Source organism: Saimiri boliviensis, chromosome 10 (genome assembly GCF_048565385.1).
Source record: "Saimiri boliviensis isolate mSaiBol1 chromosome 10, mSaiBol1.pri, whole genome shotgun sequence".
NCBI lineage: Eukaryota > Metazoa > Chordata > Mammalia > Primates > Cebidae > Saimiri > Saimiri boliviensis.
Genome location: NC_133458.1, coordinates 109,458,381 through 109,485,680, shown reverse-complemented (window position 1 = coordinate 109,485,680; position 27,300 = coordinate 109,458,381). Strand labels below are relative to the sequence as shown.

General features: G+C 43.3%; 1 protein-coding gene across 2 annotated transcripts; it reads left to right on the top strand.

Moving 5' to 3' along the window:
• The first annotated feature begins 507 nt into the window (after nt 1–507).
• C10H7orf57 (chromosome 10 C7orf57 homolog) lies at nt 508–25,416 on the top strand. Of its 2 annotated transcripts, none has more exons than XM_010341386.3 (9): nt 508–612; nt 1,240–1,310; nt 6,163–6,348; nt 8,629–8,737; nt 11,492–11,648; nt 14,873–14,970; nt 17,825–18,036; nt 20,047–20,058; nt 24,352–25,031. In XM_010341386.3, exons 2-9 carry the CDS (start codon nt 1,256–1,258, stop codon nt 24,396–24,398), a joined length of 876 nt encoding a protein of 291 aa, XP_010339688.1. In that variant the 5' UTR covers nt 508–612; nt 1,240–1,255; the 3' UTR covers nt 24,399–25,031. The 2 variants fall into 2 exon arrangements, with proteins under 2 accessions (XP_010339688.1, XP_003930848.1); XM_003930799.4 differs by having other exon boundaries at nt 518–612; nt 1,155–1,310; nt 24,352–25,416.
• Nucleotides 25,417–27,300: the final 1,884 nt, after the last annotated feature.

Genomic DNA, 27,300 nt, shown 5'->3' with positions numbered 1-27,300 from the left:
CCAAGTACTTAATCTTTTAAAAAATGCATTAGATGAGAAATTTGCAAGCAAATTTGTCTAAAATTAAGGATTCCTTTACTAAGTGAATTATTATTTCTGCATCTTCTTAGTAAATTCTGTGTGTGTGTGTGTGTGTGTGTGTGTGTGTGTGTGTGTGTGTCTGGACTGCTCTACAGTAACTGTGGTTCCCAGACAGAGCGGCTAGAGGACGACTGAGGCCTGACTCTGGCCCTGCGCGCACGTCCCCACTCCCCACACCCCTGCACCTGTAACGCCCTGCTCCCTTCCCCGCAGCGCCGGGTCCGGCTACTCGAGGCATCGCGGCGCTGCCCCGCCCGGGTCCGGCTCTGGGCTCTGGGCAGTTGACAGGCGGTGCCCGCGCCGCGTTCCCGGCCCTGATTGGCTCACAGCTGCCCCTCAGGCTACCCCTATTGGCTGCCAGTGATCCCGCCGCGCCCGCCGGTTGGCCGTTCAGCCGTTGCCCTGGCGACGCGGATGTTGTGGTTCCGTGGCGCGCTGGGAGTTGGGTTGGTTGGCCGCAGCCCGCCAGCCCTGTACAAACTCCAACCCCGGGCGCCGCTGGCAGCACCCACGGAGACCCGCGGGGAGCTGGTGAGCCCGAGGGCAATGGGGGTGCTCACTGGGGCCTTGTCCTTGTCCACCGTGCGGAGCTCGCGGTGTGGGCAGTGCGCCCTGGGGCCGGAGGGAGGGGACCCTCTCGTCGCCGGGTTGGGATGAGCACAGGGCGGGATCTCCCAGCCAGCCCGAGTCCCGCGGCCCTTGGTCACCTGCTGTTTACCCTTTCTGTGTGCACCGGCTGAGCACCTGGCATGGACGTGCCTGTCCTGGATTGCCGGCGCGACGTGCCCCCTGCTGTGTGCCCCGCACGCACGTGTCTCTGCTGAATACCCCGCGTGAATGTGCCCCTGCTGTGTACCCGGAGTGCGTACGCCCCTGCTGTGTTCTCTGTGTGGACGTGCCCTGCTGTATACCGCCGTGATGTGCTCGCTTCTGTTTACCTGGCTTGAGCATGCCCCCTGCCCCATACCCTGCATGGACATGCCAGCCCTTGGCCAACGTAAGGTGCCTGCAGGCGTGTCAGGTGGAGGCGGACGGACAGACCGAGCCGGGGCGCGCGGATTTTACCTTTGCAGCTGCAGCTCCTGGCAGCGGGTCAGGCCGGCATTGCCCAGCGCACCTGCGAACACCAGGTCCGGCAGCATCTGTCTCTTCCCGCAGCGTGCAGCGCCCAGCCATGAGGAATACCAGCAAGGAACTGCAGGGCGCCACGCACCGCTACGCTCCCTGCGGTGAGTGCGCCCTCAGCGCGTCCTGGCCGAAAGAGCCGGCTGCTTGCTAGACGCACTATGGATCCATTGTCCTCTATGTGGGCGGGAAGGGGGGTGTGAACCGCCGGGGTAGAGGATCAAGTGATAAAACTAACAAGTCAAAGCAAGCCACGCGCTGCTCCTGTGCCTGAGTGTGAAATCAAGACTTAAAGAGAAATATGAGTGGGGGAAGTATTGTTGTTTTTGTTTTTGTTTTTGTTTTTGTTTTTGTTTTTTCAACGAGAGAGAACCAAGGCTACCTACTTTGGTTCAATCTGGAGCAATAGGATCCCTTGGAAGTTTTCTCTGTCCTAGTTCAACCCTACGCAACTTTCACAAGTGCGTTCCTCAATGTTGACTTGGGAAGTTTCTTTTCTAGCAAAATAACCTAGGTATTTCAGTGAATCCCTAGCCCTTGCTCCTACTTTAGACCCCAAACAAGTTAAATATATGTTCTGGTTTCAGGGTCTGGATACAGGAAAAGGAATTCAGTGAGCTTCATGTCTTCTTATGTGATGGGGTTTGAAGCGGAGGAGAGGGGAAGGAAAAAAGTCTGGAGATGCTGTCTTCTTTCTTTTCTTTTTTTATTCGAGAAAGGCTGCAAGAGGGTAGAGAAGAGGGTCAGCTGGGACAGCGGAGTTGGAGCTGGTCGGCACTCTGGAGCCAGCACGTCTGCTCAGAAGTAAACCAAATATGGCCCTTCTTCATACTCTAAACAAGCTTCTATCCCAGAGCTCTACCTTGTGACCACTGTTGGAGATAGTGTGGCCATGCTGGGGACTGGGCAAGGGACAGCGCAGGAAGTCTGGCTGATTTGCCTTCTCCCAGTGGGTTCTGGAGCCTTTATGTGATTTCTTGGTGCCTTCTAGTGGCCTTGTCTGTATGAACAGCCCTAAGGAACACTAACAACTGCCAGGCACTGTTCTTAGTGCTTTGTATTATACACTAATTCATTTAACCTCATAACAACCCTACGAGGGAACATTACCCCCATTTTAGAGAGTTTGGAGTAAATTGCCCAAGGTTATACACTTAGTAAGTGGCTCTGCAGCTGTTCTGTAAGGTCACAGTAGCCTAAAGCAGGAGCCTGTGCCCCTGTGGGTAGGTGAGCATATAACACACTTCCTTGTGCCTTAGAGACCAGGAGAGCTGGGGGATCTTCAGTTCATCTCATAGACTGTCACAGACCATGTTTCCTCACTGGTAAAATAAGAGTACTAATATTTCACAAATGAGAAGGCAGGGAAGGCTATATAGAAAAAATCTATAGAATAGCAAATGATTGATATCGTACAAGTACCAATGATTTTTTGCATGATAAAAGCTGAGATAACTCTTAGTCCCTTTAACCCTCTCTCTCTCTCTCTCTCTCTCTCTCTCTCTGTGTGTGTGTGTGTGTGTGTGTGTGTGTGTGTGTGTGGTGGTCACAGTTAGTTCTTACTGATCTGAGCCCTTGCTCTCTGAGTGCTTTCTTCATATGCATTTATAAATGGCCAACCAGATTCGAGTTTAGTGCCTGTCCACAGCTTCCAGTAATGAGAAGGTAGAAGACACACTGTTCTCTGTGGATTAATTAGTAATCAAAACATAGACAGAAAAAATAAAACAACAATCAAATGCTTTCTCTCTAAAGAAAATATTTGAACTGAATAGGATCAGAGTATGAAGCTGCTAAATTCTCTTATTCATTCTTAAATTGATTCTCTATGATCTTTTATGTAAGTCTTTAAAACTTTTCCAATCTTTCTTTTCTTTCCTTTTTGAAACCACATAGTGTTGATTCAGCTATTTAATATCCTTTGGATACCTAAAAGATTGTCTGCATTAAAACCCATCCATTAAAAATTTGATGTCTAATCTTTTAGCTTTAAAGGATGATTTATTCTTATTTCTCTGTGCTTACGTGAATCAGTTTATTCAGTATTATTTTCCTGTGCATCTACTGTATTAGTCAGCATTCTCCAGGGCAATATAACCAACAGCATATGCATGTCTATCTACATACATATACATATATACATAGATTATATATGTATCTATATATATATAGATCATATATCTCTATATATAGAGAGAATATCTATATCTATATCTATATATAATCTATCTATATATCTATGTATATCTATATAATCCATCTATGTATATATGGGTATGTATATAGAAAGTGTATGTATATATACTTGTATGTATATATCATCTATCTACATATATATCATCTATCTACATACACATATATATATACATAGATAGACAGATATCCATGTCTATCTGTATACATATACATACATAGATAGATAGATTTGTTTTAAGGAATTGGCTCACATAACTGTAGAGGCTGGCAGGCTTGAAATTTGCAGTGCAGACCAGGAGGCTGGAGCCCTAGGGAAGAGCTGATGTCGCAGTTTGAGTTCCAGGTTAGTCTGAAGGAAGAATTTCCTCTTCCTGGGGGATCTCATTCTTTTCTCTTAAGACTTTCAATGGCCCATAAAAAAGAGTCAAACTCCATAAAACGAGGGTTGGTTCCAGATCATAGGTGCATTTCAAGATTTTTTGATTGGTAATTGGTTGCAAGTTATTATCCAAAGACAAGGAATCCATAGAAAGGAGTGACTGGGTTAAGATAAGGGGTTGTGGAGACTAAGGTTTTTATTATGTCAATGAAGTCTCTAGGTAGGCAACTTCAAAGAGAGTAGATGTAAACATGTTTTATCAGACCTAAAAAGGTGTCAAACTCAGTTAATTCTCTCTTGGATCAGGAAAAGAGCTGGAAAGGGAAGGGGATTCTCTACGGAATGTAGATTTTCCCACAAGAGATAGTTTTGTAGGACCATTTCAAACTATGTCAAAGAAATATATTTTGGGGTAAAATACTTTGATTTCTTTCAGGACCTGCTGTCATATGATGCTCTACTAGACTCAGGTTGCAATTTGGTCTCTGATGACCACAAAGAGTCTGTTTTTTCAGTCTTATGATCCCCGTTTTAATGATAATGCTGGTCAGCTGTGCCTGAATTCCAAAGGGAGGAGTATATAAGGAGGCCTGTCCAACCTCCTTCCTGTTATGGCCTAAACTAGTTTTTCAGGTTTACTTTGGAATATGCTTGGCTGAGTGGGGGCGTTATTCAGTCAGGTGGGGGGCTTAGAATTTTATTTTTGGTTTACTCTGATTGGAGGAAGCCCACCCACATTACAGAGGACAATCTACTTCACTCAAATTCTACTATGTTACATGATATTTTCATCTAAAAAAAAATCTTCATAGACACAACTAAAATAATGCTTTACCAATATCTGAGTACCATGGACCAGCCAAGTTTACACATAAAATTAGACATTATAACTACCCAGGAAGAGGGTATTGTGTTAGACTCCGAACATACTGACCTGAGACAGTACATTGTCATAAGGGCTATTGCATCCATCCAGTCATAGTGTCACATTAATTCACATTAATTGCATCTTTCATATCTTACATTCTTCTTGGGTTTTGTTTCTAAAGTTTTCAATCAGGTGTGGTATTTTTTCTTATATTTGGGCATCTGGTTAGTCAATATCAGGTTCAAATAGTTACCTAGAACCCCAGTTGTCTGAGTGCCCCAGATCTCTTCTCTCTGTGGAGTCACCAATAAACATGGATACCTCCAGGTCCCTGGGATTTTGCCAACTCACTTGACAGAAGCTCCCATAGGACTCCAGGGAGTCTCCTGGGTGGTTCCAAGCCAGCCTGCAGGGTCTGTCCTGGATGCCCTCAGCTCAAAGCCTTAGGGAACCTCATGGCTTCACCAGGCCCATGTGAACTACTCTGTCCACAGCCCCTTTCTGCATGGGCTCCAGTTGGGAAAGGAGGAAGGACAGAGAACAGCTCCCCTCCTCCGCTCCATTGTGCCTGGCTTCTTCGTGGGACCTTTCATAACAGAAGTCATGCAGTCTACACTCACTGTGTTCCAACTCGATCTTTCTCAAGGGAGCCAAACACAGTCACCTTAGGAATCTCTGATTCTCCAGCTGAGAAGTTTTTCCATAATACGTGGTCACTTGTTTCCAACACTTTTCAGGAATGTTTAGACTTCTGGCCACCTTTCACTGTCCTCTTTGGCCTCAGGCATAAGCAAAGCCATTATTATTGAAAACAGTAATTACACAATAATAATAATGAAAGGGACAGAAAAAGAGGGAGAGGGAGAGTGATAAGGTGAGATGAACTCTCACCTGCGGAATCTGGGTGGAGGGAATGTGGGAACTCATGCTGTACTCATTCACGTGGAGAGAAGCTTCTGAGCTGATTCAAGCGCCCTTGCTCGGTGGCCAGGCCTCTGACCACTCCCTAGTCCTGCCTCTTCTCATTCTTGTGCTATTGGTAAATGTGTTCAAACAGGCTGTTATTTCTGTGACAGAACTCAGATTTCAGTATTTTTAGCACACTAAATTTAGCAAATCTTGGTCAACATTTAGCCATGTATTCCATAGGCTTACCTGTAATGTTTTAAGTGATTTGGGATTTTTCAGGAATGTATGTTCCCCAACATAACAAAAATACAGTTATTTTATTTTTATGGAGGATTAGGAGAGAGAGACAGAGACATAATGGGCCTTGGGTACCTTTTGGGGTACCCAATGAAAAAGGCTGAGCCCTTGCACCTTTCCCCTGGGTTGGTGCCAGTGGTGGCATCTTGGTGGGCAGTACAGACTGGGTGGCATGGCTGGTGTTATGAAGAGGGCATTCTCTTCCTTGCTAATGGGCTCTGTGGCCTGCACTGCCCTGGAGACGTTGTCTGCATAGAGACACTCTTGACACACAGCAACAGCATGGCCCCCGCCCCCTCCTCCATAGATTGGTATTACCACGTCCCGGTGAAGCGCTCTGAGAAGGCCGTGGATGCCCCGCCAGCGTCCCAGATCCCAGGTCTCAGCAATTTGGGAGACTCACACAGCGGGAACTTGCCTGGGACTCGGAGACACTGGATAAAAGAAACAGATTCTGAATACGTGAAGCTGGCGAAACAAGGCGGCAGGCCCGGTGAGCCCCCCATGCGCGGAGCCTCCTGCCCTGTTCAGGGTGGCAGCCTCGCGGGCAGTGGCGGGGGGTGGGGGTGGGGTGGGGATCTGTACCTAATTCCTTCCATACAAAAACATTACTACAGAGTCCATACGTTTCGCTTAGGGCCTTTGGAAATATGGGTTAATTAAGTCGGTGTAGTGATGGGCATGATCTCCAGGGATGAGCTCATTTTTATGGTGTTAGAATAAATAGGCTGATTCACGCGGAATTGCCTGTGTAGGATATTTCTTCGGAGTAATGCCTTTGCGATAATTCAGCCCTGACCTCACCCATGTTATGTTCTTATTACAAAGAGAAATTCAGAAAGTTCCTGGCTTCTTGAGATTCTTGGCTAATTTGTGAAAAGGTTTTGTTTCCTGTTTTTTACTCTCACTATGGCTTGTCCTTTGTATGAAAATATTTGAGATGATGAAGACCATAGATGAATTTCAGTGGTGATGTTGAGGAGGGTCAAATTTTGATACATGATTTAATTGAGAAAGTACTGCTTAACCATGCTAAAAAAAATAAGGCATTTGAGCTCAATAGAAATTCTTGACCAGACGGTTGAGAGACCACATCTAAAATGTCTCAGAGCCAGCCTTGGGGTCAGTGACTTGCAGAGACACTAACTTCTTTTTTCTTCTGGCTGCCATTACCCCTGTGGGGATGGTCAGAGAGAAAACGGGAAGGAAAATGGTGAAATCTTTGCTTTAATATGAAAAAGCCTGGACCAAACAATTTAATGGACTAGGTGTGAAGCTCAGAGAACAGGACTTAGACTTTTTCTTAGATTTACCTCCTGCTGTTGGTTAAAAGAACATTAAGGGGACAAACTTGAAATGTCTGTAAATCAGATAAGAGAATTGCATCAACAGCAATTTCCTGATTGTGATCCTTGTGCCCTGATTATGTCAGGAATGTCCTTAAGCAACATTCCCTGGGGTATAGGGGGAGGACTGGGCACTGTGTCTGCAACACGCTGCCCGATCATTCTGAAAACAGTAACAATAAAATGATAAAAAGAGAGAAAACATAAAGCAAATGTGGTAAAATATCATTTGGGGAGCCTAGGTGCAGGGTATAGGGAAATGCATACTATTCTTGCAATGTTTCTGTAAGTCCAAAACATTTAACAATGAAAAGTGTTTTAAAAGTGTAAAAAAAAAAAAAAAAAATGGAAAGTTAAAATTTTCTCAACAACAACAGCAACAACAACAAAGAGACCGGGTGTGGTGGCTCACACCTATAATCCCAACACTTTGGGAGGCTGAGGCGGGTGGATCACCCGAGGTCACGAGTTTGAGACCAGCCTGACTACCATGGAGAAATTCTGTCTCTACCAAAAATACAAAATTAGCTGGGTGTGGTGGTGTGCACCTATAATCCCAGCTACTTGGGAGGCTGAGGCAGGAGAATCACTTGAACCCAAGAGGCGGAGGTTGCAGGGAGGTGGAGGTTGCATTGAGCCGAGATCATGCCATTGTACTCCAGCCTTGGCAACAAGAGTGGATCTCCGTCTCAAAAAAATAATGTCTTACTGATAATAATAGGTCAACCAAAGTTGCCTGCTGCTGCCACGGACACTGTTATTATTTTGCTGTCCTTATCATCAGGAAAGTCAGTTCTTCCCACTCCCTGCCTTTTGACACCAGGGGAGGGAAGTGTGGGGAGCTAGAAAGTAAGTGTGTGAGTCAGGAGCTGGCCTAAGCCTCTGAGAAGAGCCTGTGTTCTCTGTGCTTCTCAGGGTTGGCTCCAAGGTGACTGAAATCTCCCAGGTACCTTTCAGGGGCTTGTATCCTACTTCTCATCTGAAACCTGGAGGGGATGGCTTCTCCCGGAAATGGTAGAGTGGGGTTAGGGACAGTTCCACAGTGGCAAAGGACAGTCAGACTGTCCTATGCTTGGAGAATGGTGTGGGGGTAGCTGAGGATGAGGGAGCCAGTATGTGCAGCCCCCGGAGACCTGAGCTGCGGAAGGATGGGCCCCCTCCAGGAACTGGTCTTTGTCCAGATCCGCAAAGAGTGAGATGGAGGGAGGCATACAGGATGCCCCTGCCTGAGCACAAAGCAGGACACCCACCTGTCAGTCTGTGCAGAGACAGGTGAGGATCAGGGATGCTCTGTTAGCCCATGGATCCCAGAGGCAACCTCAGGGAGATTCACAGTTCCCCTTGTAAATTGAGCCCGTCACTGGCAATGCTGTGTGTCTGTGTAGGGGTGGTGGTGTGTCTCACAGCCATGTCATTTTCTCTTTGAGATTTGTTGAAGCATTTTGCCCCTGGGACCAGGAAAGGCTCCCCGGTGGCCTACTCCCTGCCAGACTGGTATATCCACCACAGCAAGCCACCGACAGCCAGCCAGCGAGAGTAAGTATCTTAAAGCACTCACGTTTTTGTTGATCTTTACAGGAAAGAAAATAGCCCAATACTGATAGCAAGCATGTGGTATGACGACTTCAGGTTCTCTTTTATAATAGCCTGCTCTTTGGGGGACGTAGCCTAGGTGGTCATAAAACCCGAGTTCCAGAAACCTGTGACATTTTGTGCCGCCCTAGAGTCTTGTGTCTTTGGACTCCTTCTTGGTAAACGGAACTGCAGGACTGACCACGTCCGCCTATCATAGAAATAATCCATCCCAAAGGATTCTTGTTAAAGACAAAAGGCAGTGCCTAACAAGCTAGAAATACATGAAATTCTAAGTTTCTATGCTCATTATTGAGTTATGGGGAGTGAATGTTCCCATAATATTTGAAATGTCTTAGAAATTCCTATTTGTGGACATGTACACTTTATCTCCAAAACCACCTCTCTTGGATTGAGAAGTAAAATTAAAAAATCATTTCAGGTCATTTCCCCATTTTTTGGCTTGAAAATAGGACCACCATAGATATATCCAGGCTGTTATCCAGTGTTATTTGAATGTTCTGCCATGGTCACAATGCATCTTTTGTCTTCAGGATTCTGGTCTCCCTGTTGTTTAAAATGAACATGTGCGGTGGCTCACGCCTCTAATCCCAGCATTTTGGGAGGCTGAGGCGGGTGGATCACCTGAGGTCAAGAGTTCAAGACCAGCCTGACCAATCTGGTGAAACCCTGTCTCACCAGATACAAAATACAAAAATTAGCTTGGCATGGTGGTGTGCACCTTTAGTCCCAGCTACTTGGGACACTGAGACCGGAGAATTGCTTAAACCCAGGAGGTGGAGGTTGCAATGAGCTAAGATCAGGCCTGAGCAACAGAGCAAGACTCCATCTCAAAAAAAAAAAAAAAAAGGATACTCTGAGCTAATAGGTTACATCAAAGTGGATGAGCTGAGCAAGAAGAGACAGGCTTAGAAGGGGAAGAAGGAGAAGGGGGGCACTCCTGCACAGGGCAATGCTGCCTGTGCTTGCAGGAACAGAGCAGGTCAGGCCAGCCTGAGGTGAGGGTAGGACCCGAGTATCCCAGGCACATGTGGAGGGATGGGTTCCCTGAGCGCCCTTGACCCTGAGCTCTGACTGAGGGATGCCCGGTGGGCCAGGACTCTAAGCAGCTGGGCATCTTCTTGCAGCTGACAACGGCTCCTGCTCTATCTGGGTGTCCTGAATCGACAGTCAGTTCTGGGGGAGGTGGAGATACCTCATGTCTCTGGGGTGCTCCTGGAGAGCCTTACCTCAGGCATGCCCCTTCCTCCCATACCCACACTGCCACATGGACTTTTTCTTCCAGTCTGCTTGTACCCCTGTTCCTTTGCTGCTGCCTCCCACCCCGTATGTCCTTACCAATTGTCCAAGCCTCCTAGTGATGATCTATTTCTGGGGCCTTCAGTGTGTTCCGTCCTCCTGGGACCCGGCCCTCCTCTGGACTGCAGACCACCTTCTCCAGGTCCTGGGACAGGCAGAGGATGTGAACAGTGGGAATTGCAGGAGAAATCCTTCCTTCACTGAAGATCCGGGAGCTACAACTTAACACTGCCTTTTTTTTTTTTTTTTTTAAATTGTCCCTCCCTTTGTTGTTTTCAATGCTCAGCTGTCTCCGCAGGCTTCTTCCAGCCCTCAGACCATATCAAAAGCGGGAGGGCCGGGGAGAGGTACTGTTTCTCACATCTGGGCTTCCTGAGCAGCTCAGCCACACTCCCGGCTTCTCTTACTGGGTATCTGCGACCATCTGCCAAGCCTGCATTCCCAGCCTCTGACTGCTGCTCCCTGGTCTCCTCACTTGCTCTCTCGGAGGCTCCCAGCTGCCTCCTTCAGGTGCCTTACTGCAGTGGTGCCCAGGACCCCACTCCTCAGCCCTGCCCCTGATGCCCACTCTGTAGCTGAGGCCTCTTCTCAGCCTCCTGGATCCCTGAACAAGTGCAAACGAGGAGCAGAACATGGGGGCACCCCTGCAGCCCCTCAGACACTGCGTGAGGTCATGCGTGCTGCCGTGTGAGCTACTGTGTGAAGTTTGAATCCAGTGTTCTTCCCTGTGCAAACCTGGCTATGTGTACAGATGGTACCTTCAGGGATCTAAAGGCTAAAGCATTCCAGTGCCTCTGGCTGCCCCTCCTGCATGCGCTGTGTGTATGGGAAGACTGGTTGCTAGTCATGAAACATGATCATCCAACAGGAAACAGAGAATGTTTTTATTATTTTAAATGATCATGTTAAATGGTAAATGTTTAGGAATATACAGCTATTTTAAGAAGTCGAACTAGTAGATGCTACTCTAAAAGAAATAATTATTTCAGAAGGTATGTTTTATAAATTCATATTTTAGTATATCTTGTTTTACTAATGTTGAGACCTTGTGATTTTGGAGTGGGCCTCCCGATCCTGTTTAGCAGGCACAGGAGGGAGGGCTCATCTGTGTTTTCAAAGAGGATGGGTGGTGCCTATGTCAAGAGAGATGGAAGAGAAGAGAATAAGGAAGGGACAAAAAGAAAAAGAGAGGGAAAGAAGAAGAAGAAAAGAGAAAAAGAAAGAGAGCCAGAGAGGAAGACAGAGGGAAAGAGAGAGGAGAAAGGAAAGGAGGGAGGGAGTGAGAGAGGGAGGGAGACAGAAGGAGAGAGGGGGGCGGGAGAGCCAGTGGTAGAGATGGAAGGAAGGGAGCAGGAGCGGCTTTGAGCACCAGGCTGTAACTGCTGTCTGTCCCTGCAGAGTCCCAGTCATCTCCATGCCGGATTACATGGTCCATGAAGAATTTAACCCCGATCAGGCCAACGGTAGCTATGCATCCAGAAGAGGGCCCTTCGACTTCGACATGAAAACATTTTGGCAAAGAGAGGCTGAGGAACTTGAAAAGGAGAAAAAAAAGGTGACGGGAGCCCATAAATAGACGACATCCGCATCCGCTTTACTTCTGTGGCCCTGAGTAATTAAGTGCTGTGATGTTAGCTGCCAGTGGCGCGTCTTATGTGGCCCGTGGCATCGGCCACGTGCTCTGTATTTTAAGTTTGGATCTACTAAAAGGCAAGCCGCCACCATACTATGTCTTTCTTTTTCTTTTTATGAATAATGACTTTAAGAGGTAAGATTCCTTTTTGCTAAATGATTTATAGATACTTAATGCTTATCTAGAGGGAAACTGGCATAGCACTTCTTATTTGGCAAATATAGAAAAGGAATTTTATATCTAGTCATCCCATTTCCGAATATTTTCATTTATCTAAGTATTAAGTTAAAAGTTTTCTGAAATACTCTTTGTTGATAATAAAGGAGGAGAAGATGAGCTCTCTTCTTCTGTACAGACTCCTGGTGGTGTATTTGACCACCAAGAAGTGACTGGCCGTACAGTGAAGCCTTCTCAGAGGACGTGTATTTTAAGAGTGCATTGGAGAAAGTTGGAAGCAATCTTGAACTGGCAGCTCTGCCCTTCCATCCGCTTCCATCCCCTTTCCTTAGTGCTGGAAGGAGTAGGAGCCAGGCCTCCAGCTCCGCCCCAGGGCTCAGTGTTACCCAGGGCATCAGCACCAGGTCTCAGATTAGTCTCAGTTCTCGTGACATTGGGGTTTGTGAGTGAAACCGCGAAATTCACATTACAAATAACAACAGTGTTTGATACTGAGAATAAGAGTGAACACCATTGTCACCCGATGGGTGACATTTTGAACAGTGAAGAGCCTGGATGTGTCTCAGCATAGGTGGAAGTTGTTTTTGTGAACTATCTATGCCGGATTCCTAGGCTGTTGCCTCAGTGTCTTGGTTTGAAGGGAAACCCCTCAGTTTATTTTGGGGACTTGAGTAGCTGAACACCAAGTGAAATAGAACTGGCTGCGATGGGCCACATGCTTTTTCTTCAAGATCTCCTCCACGTCCAGCTGTGATTTGGACTTTGGGTTGTTTCCATGATCCATACAAAGGCACTGGACCTTTTTTGTTGTTTTTCATTTTTTTTTTAGTTAGAGAAAAATTCTTGCTGTATCACACAGGCTGGAGTGCAGCAGCATTATCATAGCTCACTACACCCTCAAACTCCTGGGCTCAAGGGCTCCTCCTGCCACAGCGTCCTGAGTGGCTGGGTGTGCACGCCACCGCACTTGGTCAAAATGGACTATGTTAAGATTCAGAGCCATTTCTTAGTGGTGTGCAGGTGGCCAATGACCCTGAGCTACAACCTCTAGTGATAAATGAACCTCTGGATATTAACCATGGTTACAGCTCATATCTAGAGAAATCTTAAAATGCTAAGTGCTGTGCCACTCCCAAATGAAGGGAGGTTTTTAAGTTAGTACCCATTTACAAAAGCTGTGCTAGGAGCTGCACAGAGTTCCTAAAGCCAGCCCCTCACTGTGGGGAAGGAGATAAGATGACAAGGCGTGGTGGTTAAAGACACACAGGCTGAATATTTAACAGCTAGAGGGACATGGTGTCAGGTAAGGTGCAGGGGATAAGCACCACATCGGGATGGGCTCCGATTGTCCTAATAAGATACACCATCACCGCTTTGGTAGGAAGCTCACCGATGAGTGGTGATCGCATCCTGGAGTGGAGCAGCGGACAACGCGCTTCCTCAGCTGTGCCCTGGCCTCACACTGGGCACATGGTGGACACTTGACAAGACTTAGGGCTCATGTGTTGGCTGCCGGTTACCCGCATTCACGGGGGTCTTGCTCACCTACAGGGTGATCGGGGAATCTTGTTTCCTCTCTTTGAATAGCCATCTTTTCTTCTTGTAATTGTTAGCAATACCTCCGTGGATTTTGTTTGCTTGCTTTCGTCTTTTCCAGTTTTCCCAAAGCATTTATTTCTATGTTTCTATTTCTTTCAAAAAGATATAATTTACAAAGAGGGAAACCCACCTTTTATAGAGAACGGCTCTCCAGGTTTTGACTAGTACATCTCTTATGTACCACCACAGCCGTCAAGGAACATGGCAGTTCTTCACCCCCAGCATTTCTACGCCTCTTTGCAGTCAGCCCCTCACCAGCCCCTTGCAAGCCCTAATCTGTTTTCAGTCTTATAGTTCTTCCTGACAGAGAGCAAAAGCATCGCCGTCTTGGACAAGTCTCTCGTTCTAAAAGTTCACCTTAATAAACATTGTCTAAATCCAAGGGACATCAATCTAATGGCTACAGTCAACCCGAACCATGAACCACAGACCACATCTCCAACCAGAAACATTCCAAACTCCTCCCCGACCAGAGACATGACCCTAAATAAGCCCCCTCCAGCAGGGAAGATGCCAGCCCTGAGATAACCCTCTCTGGGCTGAAAGATATCTGCCCCAAAATAACCTCCCCTTCTCCCAGAGAACTTCTCCACACACATAAACTTTCCAAGCTTCTGATAAGCCCCGTCACCTTAAAACCGATATATACCCTTAGTCTGTAAGAGAAAAATGCTTCTGGCTGCAATCAGCCAAGAATGCCTTTTACGTTTTAACTAAAGAAAACCGGTCTGTGACCGCCAAGCCGCGTTTTCTGTTTCTTTCCTCTTTCTTTAACTCTTACACTTCCTTTTCCAGAATGTGAAATCAATGGAAACATACGGAGTGGAGTCTTTCCTGCCTGGCTTCTGCCATGTGTTGTAATACTTTTACGTTATGCATTTACATTACGTACACTTGGCTGTGCTGTTCCGAGTATCAGTAGTTCATTCATTTCTATTACTGAATTTCATTGGCTGATCATGATGCAATTTGTTTATCCATTCATTTGTTGGTGGACATCTGGGTTTTTTCCAGTTCTGGGTGATTATTATAAAAGCATACAGGTGCTTTTTGTGAACATATGTTTTCATCTGGGTGTGGGAAGTTCCTTCAGGACCAGGATCTTAATTGTTCGTTGTTTTTCCCACTAAGCAGATGGCATCTTTACTCGAATATAGCATCTCCTTTTAAGTTACTGACTGTCCATTTTACGTAACTGTTTTGTTGAATGGGATTATTCCTAAGTTCTATTTTATTGTGACCATTTACAGTGGACCACATTGAAAGTCCAGCCCTGTGAGCTTTGTGCCTTTGCTACCGTTGGTGAGTTTTCTTCTCTAGCTATTGAATGCTTTCCACTAACTCGGGGTTTTGTGTGTTTCCCCACACAGCTGAGGCTACCAGCCATTAACTCAAAGTATCTGAGCAAAGCAGGCACCCTACTTGGCCCTAAGGACCCCACAGGAAGTAGACTCTCCTTTCCCCCCATGTAAGTGCTCAACTATGCCCCCACTGTCTGCTCTGGGTTTGGGTTTGGCCTTCCGTCTTTCATCCAGTGATGGCTGCGCCAGTGACAGCATCTACACAGCTTCCCGAAGCCCTGCCCGCAACCTGGCTTGGCTGAGCCTGCTACCTCCTCACTGTAGCTTGTGTTCCTTTCTAATGTCATCTTGCCCGTGTTGAGCACATCTTCCCTTCCAGGTCACGCTTGCTGCAGGTTGGCGGTGTGAAGGCCCTGCTTCTCCATCAGGCTGTGCCCTGCCTGAAGCCCCTGCCGCAATATTACCCTCATCACAGTTCGCGGGGGCTGCTTGTCCTGCACGTAGGGGTGACCAGGTCCTGACGTTTCTGTGTCCAAGGCCTGAACTCAGGCATCCATGCCTTGTAAGCTCGCTAGCTCTGTTTCCAGTTGGAAGATACAGCAGGCACATTTGACATGTGTGGATCCTCCAGCTGAAGAGTGAAACCCCTGAGGCCTTAGGTGTCTTCTTACTCTCCCAGAATCCAAGTTTAATGCTAGGATCAATGTTATTAATTACCCGACTAATTCTTTAAACAGCTTCTTGTCCAGTGGGGGAAAAACAATCAGATACGTTGTATTGTGACAAATGTCATGAGAGCACCAAACTCAGGCTGATAGAGAAGGAAATACATATGTATTCTGTGTTTATAGATATGTAAGTATATATGTATACACAGACATGTCTTTATAGATGTACAAGGAAGAGAAAATGAAACATGAGCAGTGGCCTTGATAACAAAGTGATGGAACCCCTAATAGGTTCAAGAAATCTTCCCACCTCAGCCTCTCTCAAGTAGCTCGGGCTATATGCATGCACCACCACACCCAGCTAATTTTTTATTTTTTGTAGAGACAGGGTCTCACTACGTTGCTCAGGCTGGTATCAAACTCCTGGGCTCAAACGATCATCCTGCCTGTGTCTCTCAAAGTGCTGAGATGGAGGCTCAGAGAGAACAGGTGGTGTGTTGCTACTGCTTGAGCAGTAAGCTCACACTGCCTCTACTGTGTCACACTGCCCTGTCACTCTTCGGTATGGGTCAGGATAAGATCTGTGAAGACGCAGTAGACGGTGAAAGGCTAAGCTAACGTCAGGAAATGACTGGAGACAAAGCTATGTTCAGAGAGTAAAATAGCAGCAGATAATCTTTGATAAGGACAAGAAAGAACCAATAAGAACAATTGGTTCTTATTTCTCTTTATTTGCGATGCAGTCTCGTTCTGTTGCCCAGGCTGGAGTGCAGTGGTAACAGCTCACTATAGCGTCCACTTCCTGAGTTCAAGTGATTCTCCTGCCTCAGCCTCCCGAGTAACAGGAGTATAGATGCCCACCACCACAGCTGGGTAGTTTTGTACTTTTAGTAGAGATGGGGTTTCATCATGTTGGCCAGACTGGTCTTGAATTCCTGACCTCAAGTGATCCACACACCTGGACTTCCCAAAGTGCTGGGATTACAGCTGTGAGGTACTGTGCCCAGCCCTTTTTTTTTTTTTTTTTTTTGAGACAAGGTCTTGCTCTGTTGCCCAGCCTGGAATGCAGTAGGTCGATCCCGGCTCATTGCAATCTCTTTCTCCTGGGTTCAAGCGATTCTCCTGCCTCAGACTCCCTAGTAGCTGGGACTGCAGGCGCATGCCACCACGCTCAGCTAATTTTTGTATTTTTAGTTGAGACAGGGTTTCACCACGCTGGCCAGGATGGTCTCCATCTCTTGACCTTGTGATCCACCCACCTCGACCTCCCAAAGTGCTGGGATTACAGGCATGACCCACTGCCCCAGTAGTGTTTTTTTTTGTTTGTTTTTGTTTTTGTTTTTGTTTTTGTTTAAAGGTAGTTCTAAGCAATCCATTACTACCAGGGAAGAGGGTGGTGTTTTTTTAAGAGGGATTCCTGTGAAATACTGGAATTATTACTATTTTTTTTTTGAGACGGAGTCTTGCTCTGTTGCCCAGGCTGCAATCTTGGCTCACTGCATCCTCTACCTCCCGAGTTCAAGCAATTCTCCTGCCTCAGTGTCCTGAGTAGCTGGAATTACAGGCGTGTGCCACCACACCTGGCTAATTTCTGTATTTTTAGTAGAGATGGGGGTTTCACCATGTTGGTCAGGCTGGTGGTCTTGAACTCCTGACCTTGTGATCCGCCTGTCTCAGCCTCCCAGTGTGCTGGGATTACAGATGTGAGCTGCTGTGCCTGGCCTAGAATTATTACTCTTTTTTTTTTTTTTTTTGAGACTGAATCTTGCTCTGTCACCAGGCTGGAGTGCGGTGGCACAATCCCGGCTCACTGCAACCTCCACCTCCTGGGTTCAAGCGATTCTTCCGCCTCAGCCTCCCGAGTAGCTGGGACCACAGGCGTGTGCCACCACGCCCGGCTAATTTTTTTGTATTTTTAGTAGAGACGGGGTTTCACCATGTTGGCCAGGTTGGTCTCGATCTCTTGACCTCGTGATCTGCCCACCTCAGCCTCCCAAAGTACTGGGATCACAGGCGTGAGCCACCATGCCCGGCCACTATTACTAACTCTTAATTGACTATCACAAAGAAAGATTTTGGAAATGGAACTAAAAATGCTCTCATGCCTGTACAAGGGATGCTTTGACATGCACCTTCTTATGCTTAAAAATGGAGGCAGCAAGACAAATAGAGGCAGAGGGAGAGACAAAGGGGCGGAGAGACAGAGGGAGACAGAGACAGGGAGAGACAGAAAGAGAGCTCTTCACGAGGTTTGAAGGGACAGTAACTCCTAGTTAGCATGTTCGCTGAATACTGCTTCTGCTTTATCATTACCTTTGTACTTAAGTTTCACATGACTTTTTCTCTTTTTAAGGCCTGGTCAAAAAAAGAGTTCACCAACCAATTTTTCCAAACTCATTAGCAACGGTTATAAGAATGAGTGGCTGCAGCAGCAGCAAGCTGACTCAGACCAGAGGACCCCGAAGACATCCGGGGCGTCATTGTCATCTCAGTCCCCACGAGACCCGGAAGGTCCCCAGGATGCAGCAAGGCTCCAGGATGCAGAAGGCCCTGAGGTTGCCCCAGGTGAGGTGCAGGTGGCCATCTGCGTTTACCGGAGGCTTGGTTCTTTGTGATACAACAGCTGACATTCTTATCACATGATGCAGCTCATAATGAGAAATGAGTAACCCAAAAACCATGTGAAAAAGCCCACAGAAATACTAAGGTTACAGGGCCCAGCGCGGTGGCTCACGCCTGAAACCCAGCACTCTGGGAGTCCGAGACAGGCCGATTACGGGATCAGGAGTTCGAGACCAGCTTGGCCAACATGGTGAAACGCTGTCTCTACTGAAAATGCAAAAATGGCCGGGCGCGGTGGCTCAAGCCTGTAATCCCAGCACTTTGGGAGGCCGAGGCAGGTGGATCACAAGGTCAAGAGATCGAGACCATCCTGGTCAACATGGTGAAACCCCGTCTCTACTAAAAATAGAAAAAAATTAGCTGGGCATGGTGGCGCGTGCCTGTAGTCCCAGCTACTCAGGAGGCTGAGGCAGGAGAATTGCCTGAACCCAGGAGGCAGAGGTTGCGGTGAGCCGAGATCGCGCCACTGCACTCCAGCCTGGGTAACAAGAGCGAAACTCCATCTCAAAAAAAAAAAAAAAAAAAAAAAGAAAGAAAGAAAGTGCAGAAATTAGCCAGGCCTGGTGGCGGGTGCATGTAATCCCAGGTACTTGGGAGGCTGAGGCAAGAGAATCGCTTAAACCCAGGAGGTAGAGGTTGTAGTGAGCAGAGACTGCGCTATTGCATTCCAGCCTGGGTGACAGAGCAGGGCTCTGTCTCAAAAAAAAAGAAAAGAAAGAAATACTAAGGTTACAGATAAGCCTGAGGGTAATACGTGTTTTGCTCTTTCCTCTTTTTATTCAGATGAGCAGCAGAAATCATGACTTTTGGGACTTTATGTTTTCTTTTATTTGTCAAAATTTTTGATAGTCCATTTGATATAACAAACACATAATATTCCAGATAATAACAATTTTTAAGCTTCCAGATCCAAAAAATTTTGACCGTAAAATGCTTCTACTTTTGCATAAGCAGCTGGTCCTTTCTGAGTTCACTTCTTAGGAAGCTTTCATTCTTTGAAAATAAGTCAAAATTCAAACTTAAAATTACTCCATTATTGGCATGTCTTAAGCTTTGAATAATTTAGAACTTTCTCTGTAATTAGGTGTTCAAAGTATCATATTAGTTTTTATTTTATTATAATATTTTACTTTAATTTTTGAGACGGAGTCTTACTCTGTTGTCCTGGCTGGAGTGAAGTGGCACAATCATAGATCACCATAGCTTCGACCTCCTGGGCTCAAGCGATCCTCCCACCTCAGCCTTCCAAGTAGCTGAGACTAATGGCACGCATCACCACACCCAGCTATTTTTTTATTTTTCATAGAGACAAGGCCTCACTATGTTGCCCCCGGCTGGTCTCAAAGTCCTGGGCTCAAACAGTTTTCCTACCTCTGCCCTTCCCAGCGTACTGAGATTACAGGTGTGAGCCACTGTGCACAGCCATTCATTTTTATTTTTAGTGGTTACAGAAAGAATTCCCCTTATTTTTTCAACACATCCATTTTAAAGCCTGTTTTGCATTATGTTCAGTATCCACAGCTCTATTAATTATTGACCAATTGCCTCTGGGAAACTTGTTTTTACTGTTGAGGCTTGAGTTATTTGATTAGGAGGAAAGCTGGTATGTAATACCTCGGCAGACAGCTGAAGTATTTGGTGGGGTCATTTGTAAGTGAGGTCATGGCTTGCCATTCCACACCCAGTTCCTCTCTGTATTTGTTGAGCAAGGTCTGCCACTTACTGGCTAACTCCCTCCTTCATTATACTGGAGGATGAGATGGTGACAAGTTCATATGCAGTGTTGTTAAAAAGTGCCCTATTGAACTTTACAATGTCAATAGTGTTTTATGACTTATTGCTGTTTTAAGTAAGATAGAATTTTTATTAAATCTTTAAGTAAATTATGACTTCTTTTAACACTTGATCTGTTTCATCAACCTGAATGACAAATGTACTTGTTCTTTATTTCAGAATCTTCTCAAAGTGAGTATTTATGAAGTAATCTGCATCAAAACACAAAACATCTTACACAAAAAAATCAACGGACATAGTCCTGCAACCTGAGACCGAAGCCTCTCGGGAGCCTGCAATATCCTTCTCCAAACTGCATGCATTCTGACTATAAAAGCCTGTGCCATACATGCTTTAAAAAAATCAGTGTTCCAGAAATATAACTTAGGGGGAGGAAGAAAAGGACCACTCACATTATCACAATATGGTTATTATTCTTTCAGTCATGTTACACAAGCAAAGACAGTTTAGTTCATAGACACACATTATATTACTTACCATGTGAGAGTCATACTGGAAAAGGTAAGTAAAAGCCACGGGAGGCTTCAATTTATTTTTTAGTTTACCTTCTATTTTATTTTTGACAAATAAATATACCTGTTGGCCATTTACATGTCTTCTTTAAAGAAATGTCTGTGCAAGTCCTTTTTAAATTGGATTGTTTTTTTTTTTTTCTTTGCTACTGAGTTGAGTTCCTTATATTTTGAATATTAACCCCTTATTAGATGTACTGTTTCCAAATATTTTTTCCTGTTCTGTGGCTTGTCTTTTCACTTTGCTGTTTGTTTCTTTTGCTTGCAGAAACTTTTTAATGTAGTCCTACTTAGTTTTCCCTTTGTTGCCTGGGCTTTTGGTGTTCTGTCCAAAAAATCATTGCCCAGACCAATGCTGGGGAGCTTTTTCCCTATATATATTTTAATAGGTTGAGGATCCCAAATCTGAAAATTCGAAATCAAAGAAAATGCTCATTGGAACACTTCAGATGTGTAAATATTTCAAAATTTAAAAATGTGAAATCCCAAACACTTCTGATTCCAAGCATTTCAAATAAAGGATACTCAACCTATAGCAGTGTTACAGTTTCAGGACTTTGTTCACATCTTTATCTACTTTGAGTTGATTTTAGTATATTAAATGAGATGAAGATCCAATTTTATTCTTCTGCTTGTGAATATTCAGTTTACCCAGCATCATTTACTGAAGAAACTGTCCTTTTTCTCATTGTGTGTTCTTGGCACCTTTGTTGAAAATTGATTGACTGTTAATGTGTGGGTTTATTTCTGGGCACTATCCATTGATCTATACATCTGTTTTTATGCCACTGCCATGCTGTTTTGCTGACTCTAGGTTTGTAATACATTTTGAAATCAGATAGTGTGATTCCATATATCTGTTTATTTTCTGTTTGCTCAAGATTGGTTTGGCTCTTCAGGGCCTTTTGTGGTTCCCTACAAATCCTAGGATTTATTTTCTATTTCTGTGAAAAATGTCACTGAAATTTTTATAGGGATTGCATTGAATCTGTAGATTGTTTTGGATAGTCTGGACATTTTGACAATATTAATTCTTCTGATCCATGTATGTAGGCTGTGTTTTCATTTATTTGTGTCTTCTTCAATTTATTTCATCCATGTTTTATAGTGTTTTGTGTACAGGTCTTTCACCTCCTTGGTTAAATTTATTCCTAAGTATTTTTTTTAATGCTATTGAGAACAGGATGATTCCATACTTTCTTTTTCAGATCGTTTGTTGTTAGTGTATAGAATGCTACCAATTTTTGTCTGTTGATTTTGTTCATCAGTTTTCAGGATTTGTTTATCAGTTTTCACAGTTTTTTGGTGGAGTCTTTAGGACTTTCTATATATAAGACCACATCGTCACCAAACAGAAGATTTCACTTGTCTCTCTCTCTCTTTTTTTTTTTTTTTTCTTTTTTTTGAGATGGAGTTTCACTCTTGTTACCCAGGCTGGAGTGCAATGGTACGATCTCGGCTCACCGCAGCCTCCGTCTCCTGGGTTCAAGCAATTCTCCGGTCTCAGCCTCCCGAGTAGCTGGGACTATAGGCGTGTGCCACCATGCCCAGCTAATTTTTGTGTTTTTAGTAGAGACAGGGTTTCACCATGTTGACCAGGATGGTCTCAATCTCTTGACCTTGTGATCCACCCGCCTCGGCCTCCCAAAGTGCTGGGATTACAGGCATGAGCCACCGCGCCCGGCCTCACTTGTCTCTTTATAATCGGAATGATTTCTATTTCTTTTTCATGCCTAATTGCTCTGGCTAGGACTTCAGATACTAAGTCAAATAGAAGTATTGATAATGAGCACGCTTGTATTTCTCCTAATCTTAGAAAAAAAATTCCAGCTTTTGCTGTCGAATATCATATTAGATGTGGGCTTCTCATGTATGGCCTTTATTGTGTTGGAGTACATTTCCTCTATACTTAATTTGTTGAGAGTTTTTATCATAAAAGGATGTTGAACTTTGTCAAGCACCTTTCCTGCATCTATTAAGATGATCCTTTGTTGAAAATTAATTGACTGTTAACGCATAGTTTATTTCCAGGCACTATCTATTTGTCTTTTATTCTATTAATGTAGAATATCACATTTAATGATTTGCATTTGCACATTCAATGATTTGCATATCCATCATTGCCTACCAGGGATAAATTCCACACAATCATGGTTTATGATCTTTTTAATGTGCTATTGAATTTGGTTTGCCAGTATTTTGTTGTGGATTTTTGATTCTATGTTTATCAGGGAAATTCGCCAGTAATTTTCTTTTCTTTCTTTCTTACAGTGTCCTTGTCTGATTTTGGTATCAGAGTAATGCTAGCCTCATGAAATGAGTTTGGAAGTGTTCCTTCCTTTTCAACTTTTTGGAAGAGCTTGAGAAGGATTAGTATGAGTTCTTCCTTTACATATTTGGTAGAATTCACTAGTGAGGCCATTAAGTCCTGGGCTTTTCTGTGATGGGAGAGTTTTTATTTTAACTGATTCAATTGCCATACTCATTCTTAGACTGTTCAGATTTTCTATTTCTTCACGGCTCAGCTTTGGTGGGTTGTGTGATTCTAGGAATGTATCCGTTGGTGTAGAATTGTTCATAGCCATTCTTTATGATGCTTTGTGTTTTGCAGTATGAGTTGCAATGTCTTTCTTTTCTTATTTTTTTTCAGTCTTTTCTTTTTTCTTTTTCTCTTAGTCTTGCTAAAGATTTGTCAATTTTGTTTATAATAAAAATACTACTGTTACATTTTTGATCTTTTCTATCTTTCCTTCTGCTAACCTTGGGCTTAGATTATTCTTCTTTAGGACCTCAATTTAAATATACAAATACAGCAGGTACAGAAGATCACCTTCATAGGGTATGATAAGGATTTTATTGTTCTGCATTGTCTTAAGAAGATAGAATTTACTTCACCATTGACAAAATATTATATATGATCTGATCAAGGGACTATCATTTAGTATTCATATAAACATTAAACTTTATATTGCAGGTGTTATGTAATCTTTATATTATATTATCAGTAAGATCTGTTTAATTTTGAAGAAACCTTTTAACCTTTCATATTAATGAAAGTCTAAATAAGTTGCAAAGCCCCTAATATCTGGAAGAATCATCATGTGGAGAAGAGGATCCGCTCTGGATAGCTTCTGGATAGCTGAGGCGGGTGTCACTATGAAACACCTGCTCCTACCTCTCTATATCTCTGATGCCAAGGCTAGTGCTAGAGCTTTTGACAATCATATTCTCTCCACTGTCAGTCTGACCACCTTTTTTCTTCCTGTATTTCATTTCCTCTTCTTTTTTTCTATTTCCCCTTCTTTGTTCCTATTTCCCTTGCTGTTCATCACGGTTTTAACTTTACAAACAATAGGCAATTTAGAAAGTGCATTTTTCCTGCGCTAAAGCTGGGCATTAGGAAACTGGTACATTTATTGTACTTTGAGGGGGTCAATATTAATGAAGATTGCAAAAGGCCTGGGGAGCAGGGACACGTGCCGTGCAGAGGCTGACTGACAGCCTGAGTTGCCCCTCCTGCCTACTCGCCTCACCCAGGCTGTGCTCATACTATTTATTTAATAATTCTTTTCAGTGCATTTATGTCAGCAGAAAGTTTTCACCATGTGCAGGCAAAACTCATGAACTGAACCGAGGCACTGCCTTCCAGTCTCTGAATGCAAAAGTTGGAGTCTTGTGTTGATACACTAAAAAGTTGGTACACTAGAAGAGAGTGCCCGGTTCAATGCATGAGTTGGAACGGGGCACTGTCTTCTAGTCGACCAGTGCAAAAGTTGGAGTCTTGTGTTTCCAATTTATGCCAGGATCGTAAGCTCAGTTTTTACGTAGACTTCAGAAATAATCCTTATTAATACATACATAAATATGTGTTTTCTTATAATTAAAATTAATGTTTTTTTAATGTATAGAAAATGTCATCTTCGTCTACTCATTTACTTACTTTGTGTTGCAGGCCCAGAAGAATCTATATCTGCATCAACACCAGCAGAGCTCAAATAAATCCTGATGCAATACATATTTAGGATAATTTTTTAAATGGCTAAATATGACATGACTATATTATACTATGTTTCTAAGGCTCTTTTTATATTTTATTAATATAGACTCACATGGAATAATTTACCTTGCAGCAGATTTGACATTGCTGCATAGGTGGGACAGGGTTGTTTTTTGTTTCTCTGGGATGTTAAATACATGGCTAAGCAAGGCCTCTGGTACCCTCTGCCCTGCTGGCCTGGTGATGTCCCAGTGTCTCAGAACCAATCACTTGCTCCCTGTCATCAACTAACATAACCTCCTACTTCGTGGACCGCTCTTAGCAGGCATTGCTACTGGGTTCTTAACTGGAGGAAACTTACAGAGCAGGTGTTATGCCTTTTCCATTATTTGGTATCATAATCTTTATAGAAATCATTTTCCAGTTACAAAAAAATGTAATCCAGAATATGAAGACATATTTATGTTAAGAAAAATATTTTATTATACCATGAATTTATAAACATTTCATAGAAAATGTTATAACATTTGTTATTTTTGAATTGTTGCTATTTTTTCATAAACTGATATTCAAAATATTATACATTTATTATTTTGTATAAACCTTTAAGTAAAAATATGTTGTTTTAATATTTAATTTAGTAGGCTTAACAAAACTTTTTAATATTCAAACTTAATTATCTTGTTTTATAAATTTTAAATTGTTTATATTTAAGTAATTAGATTAAAATGTAGTTCTATGTTTTATACATTTAATTGATTAATAAAATGATAATTTTATGTGAGAAGGTTTTCAAAAAGCCAGATAAAGCCACAGATATTTTAGCTTCTTTCCCAGAATAAACTTATCATGCATTTGCTTACCTAAAATTTAAGTTCCAAACTAGTTCTTTATATGAGATAGTTAATTGAGCATATATATCTATATTCTTTGTTCAAACTGATATGCTAGGGGAGAATGTATGCAATGTATAAAACATGCAAATGGCTGTATGCATTGAATAAAAGTAATATACCATTATAGTAAGAAGTTTGTTTTTTCCTCTCTTTTTTCCCTTTTTTAGTCTCTTCCTTCCTCTATCTGAATTCTTACCTCATTCCCAAACACCCCCACCTTAACAAAAAAGTCATCAGGAACAGATATCAATAGTGTAGAACTCTTCAATTCTTTATTTAGATTATATTTAAAAATTTATTTAAATTATTATAAATTATTATTACTAAATTTTTTATTCAGATTATTATTATTCTGTTATTATTATAACAGAAACCTGTGGTTTAGAGAAAATAGAGACAAAATTTGGAGTAAGGACCAGTGATCAAATTTAGGCTCCACCCACAGTAGCCAGTGTTAACCTCAACAACAAGCAGAGAGGCTGCCTGAAAGCAAATGGTATTTACGTGGGAATGAGGCAGTTCAACAGAAATATAGTAAACTGTGCACATATTCATGGAGGCCAAGGAAGACAAAATCTTTTAAAACAAAAATGAAGAAGATTATATAATTGTTTTGACATAATTATCCTTGGCTATAATGACCAATAATGAGGGTGGTGCCATTTCAACTTTGAATAGGCAGTGGCTGGACAGATGTCCTCACAGAAGTATTTTTTAATGTATGGTTGCATAAAAATATTTTGTTCCAGCTTGCAATTTTATAGAGTCTTTTGTGATAGTTTTTGCTATTCTGTGGAATTCCAACTATATGGCCTGCTGGACATGGTAAAACTATGGCAAAAGTAAAACTATCACTGATAGACAGGGATTAGGGAGGAGGGATGAACAGATAGAGCACAGAGGACTTTTAGGGCAGAGAAACCACTCCCTGTATAATGCTACAATGGTGGAGATATATCATTATGAATTTGTCCAAACCCATAGAATCTATAACACCAAGAGTAAATGGTAATATAAACTATGAACTTTGGGTGATAATGGTGCCTCATTGTGGGTTCATCAATTGTAACACATGTATCACTACTGTTGCAGGTGTTGATGGTAGGAGAGGCTATGAGGGTGTGGGAAGAGAAAGTACATGGGAACTTTCTTCTTATCTCTATATGATAATTTTTTTTTTTTTTTTTTTTTTTGAGATAGAATCTCACTGTGTCACGCAGGCTGGAGTGCAATGGCGTGATCTTGGCTCACTGCAACCTCCGCCTCACAGGTTCAAGTAATTCTCCTGCCTCAGCCTCCTTAGTAGCTGGGATTACAGGAACCTGCCACCACACCCAGCTAATTTTGTATTTTTAGTAGAGACAGGGTTTCACCATGTGGGCCAGGCTGGTCTCCCATCAGGTGATCCACTCGCCTTGGCCTCCCAAAGTGCTGGGATTATAGGAGTAACCCTGGCCATGCCCAGCCAAGAAAAAAATTTAAAAACATTCCTGAAGATGCAAAAGTAGTCTTGAACAAATGGAAAGACATCCCTTGCTTTAGCCAGGATAGCGACATTATAAGGATGCCAGTTAATTTATAAATTTAACATAATCCCAATAAAAATATGAATAACCCTTTTAATGAGGTCAGAAAGGTCAATACTAAAATCCCTACAGAAAAGAAAATATGCAAGAATAGAATGAAAACAGTTAAAACAGAAAATCTACAAAGGAGACTAGGCCTACTAAAAATGAAAACATACTAAAAAGCCTTTATAATAAAACAGTGTCGTTCTGGCACGTGAATGACAGAGATCAGTGGAAAAGAAGAAAAAATAGTACAACTACAGACATAGGTAAATACGTGTATAATAAGGGTGGTATCTCATGTCAGTGGGGAAAATAACATTTTTACATGGGAAGAGTATACATCCATTTGGATAGAGAAAGAGGGAAACTTAGATCCATACCTCACACCATATACAAGCAGTACTCAGCATGGACCCTGAGAAGACACGTCATCAGTT

Excerpts from the sequence above, each read along its gene's own strand:
- C10H7orf57 (XM_003930799.4), top strand. The coding sequence starts at position 1,256 with ATGAGGAATACCAGCAAGGAACTGCAGGGCGCCACGCACCGCTACGCT. Across the intron at positions 1,311-6,162 it reads GCACCGCTACGCTCCCTGCG|ATTGGTATTACCACGTCCCG; the intron begins GTGAGTGCGCCC and ends CCTCCTCCATAG. Across the intron at positions 14,971-17,824 it reads AGACTCTCCTTTCCCCCCAT|GCCTGGTCAAAAAAAGAGTT; the intron begins GTAAGTGCTCAA and ends TCTCTTTTTAAG.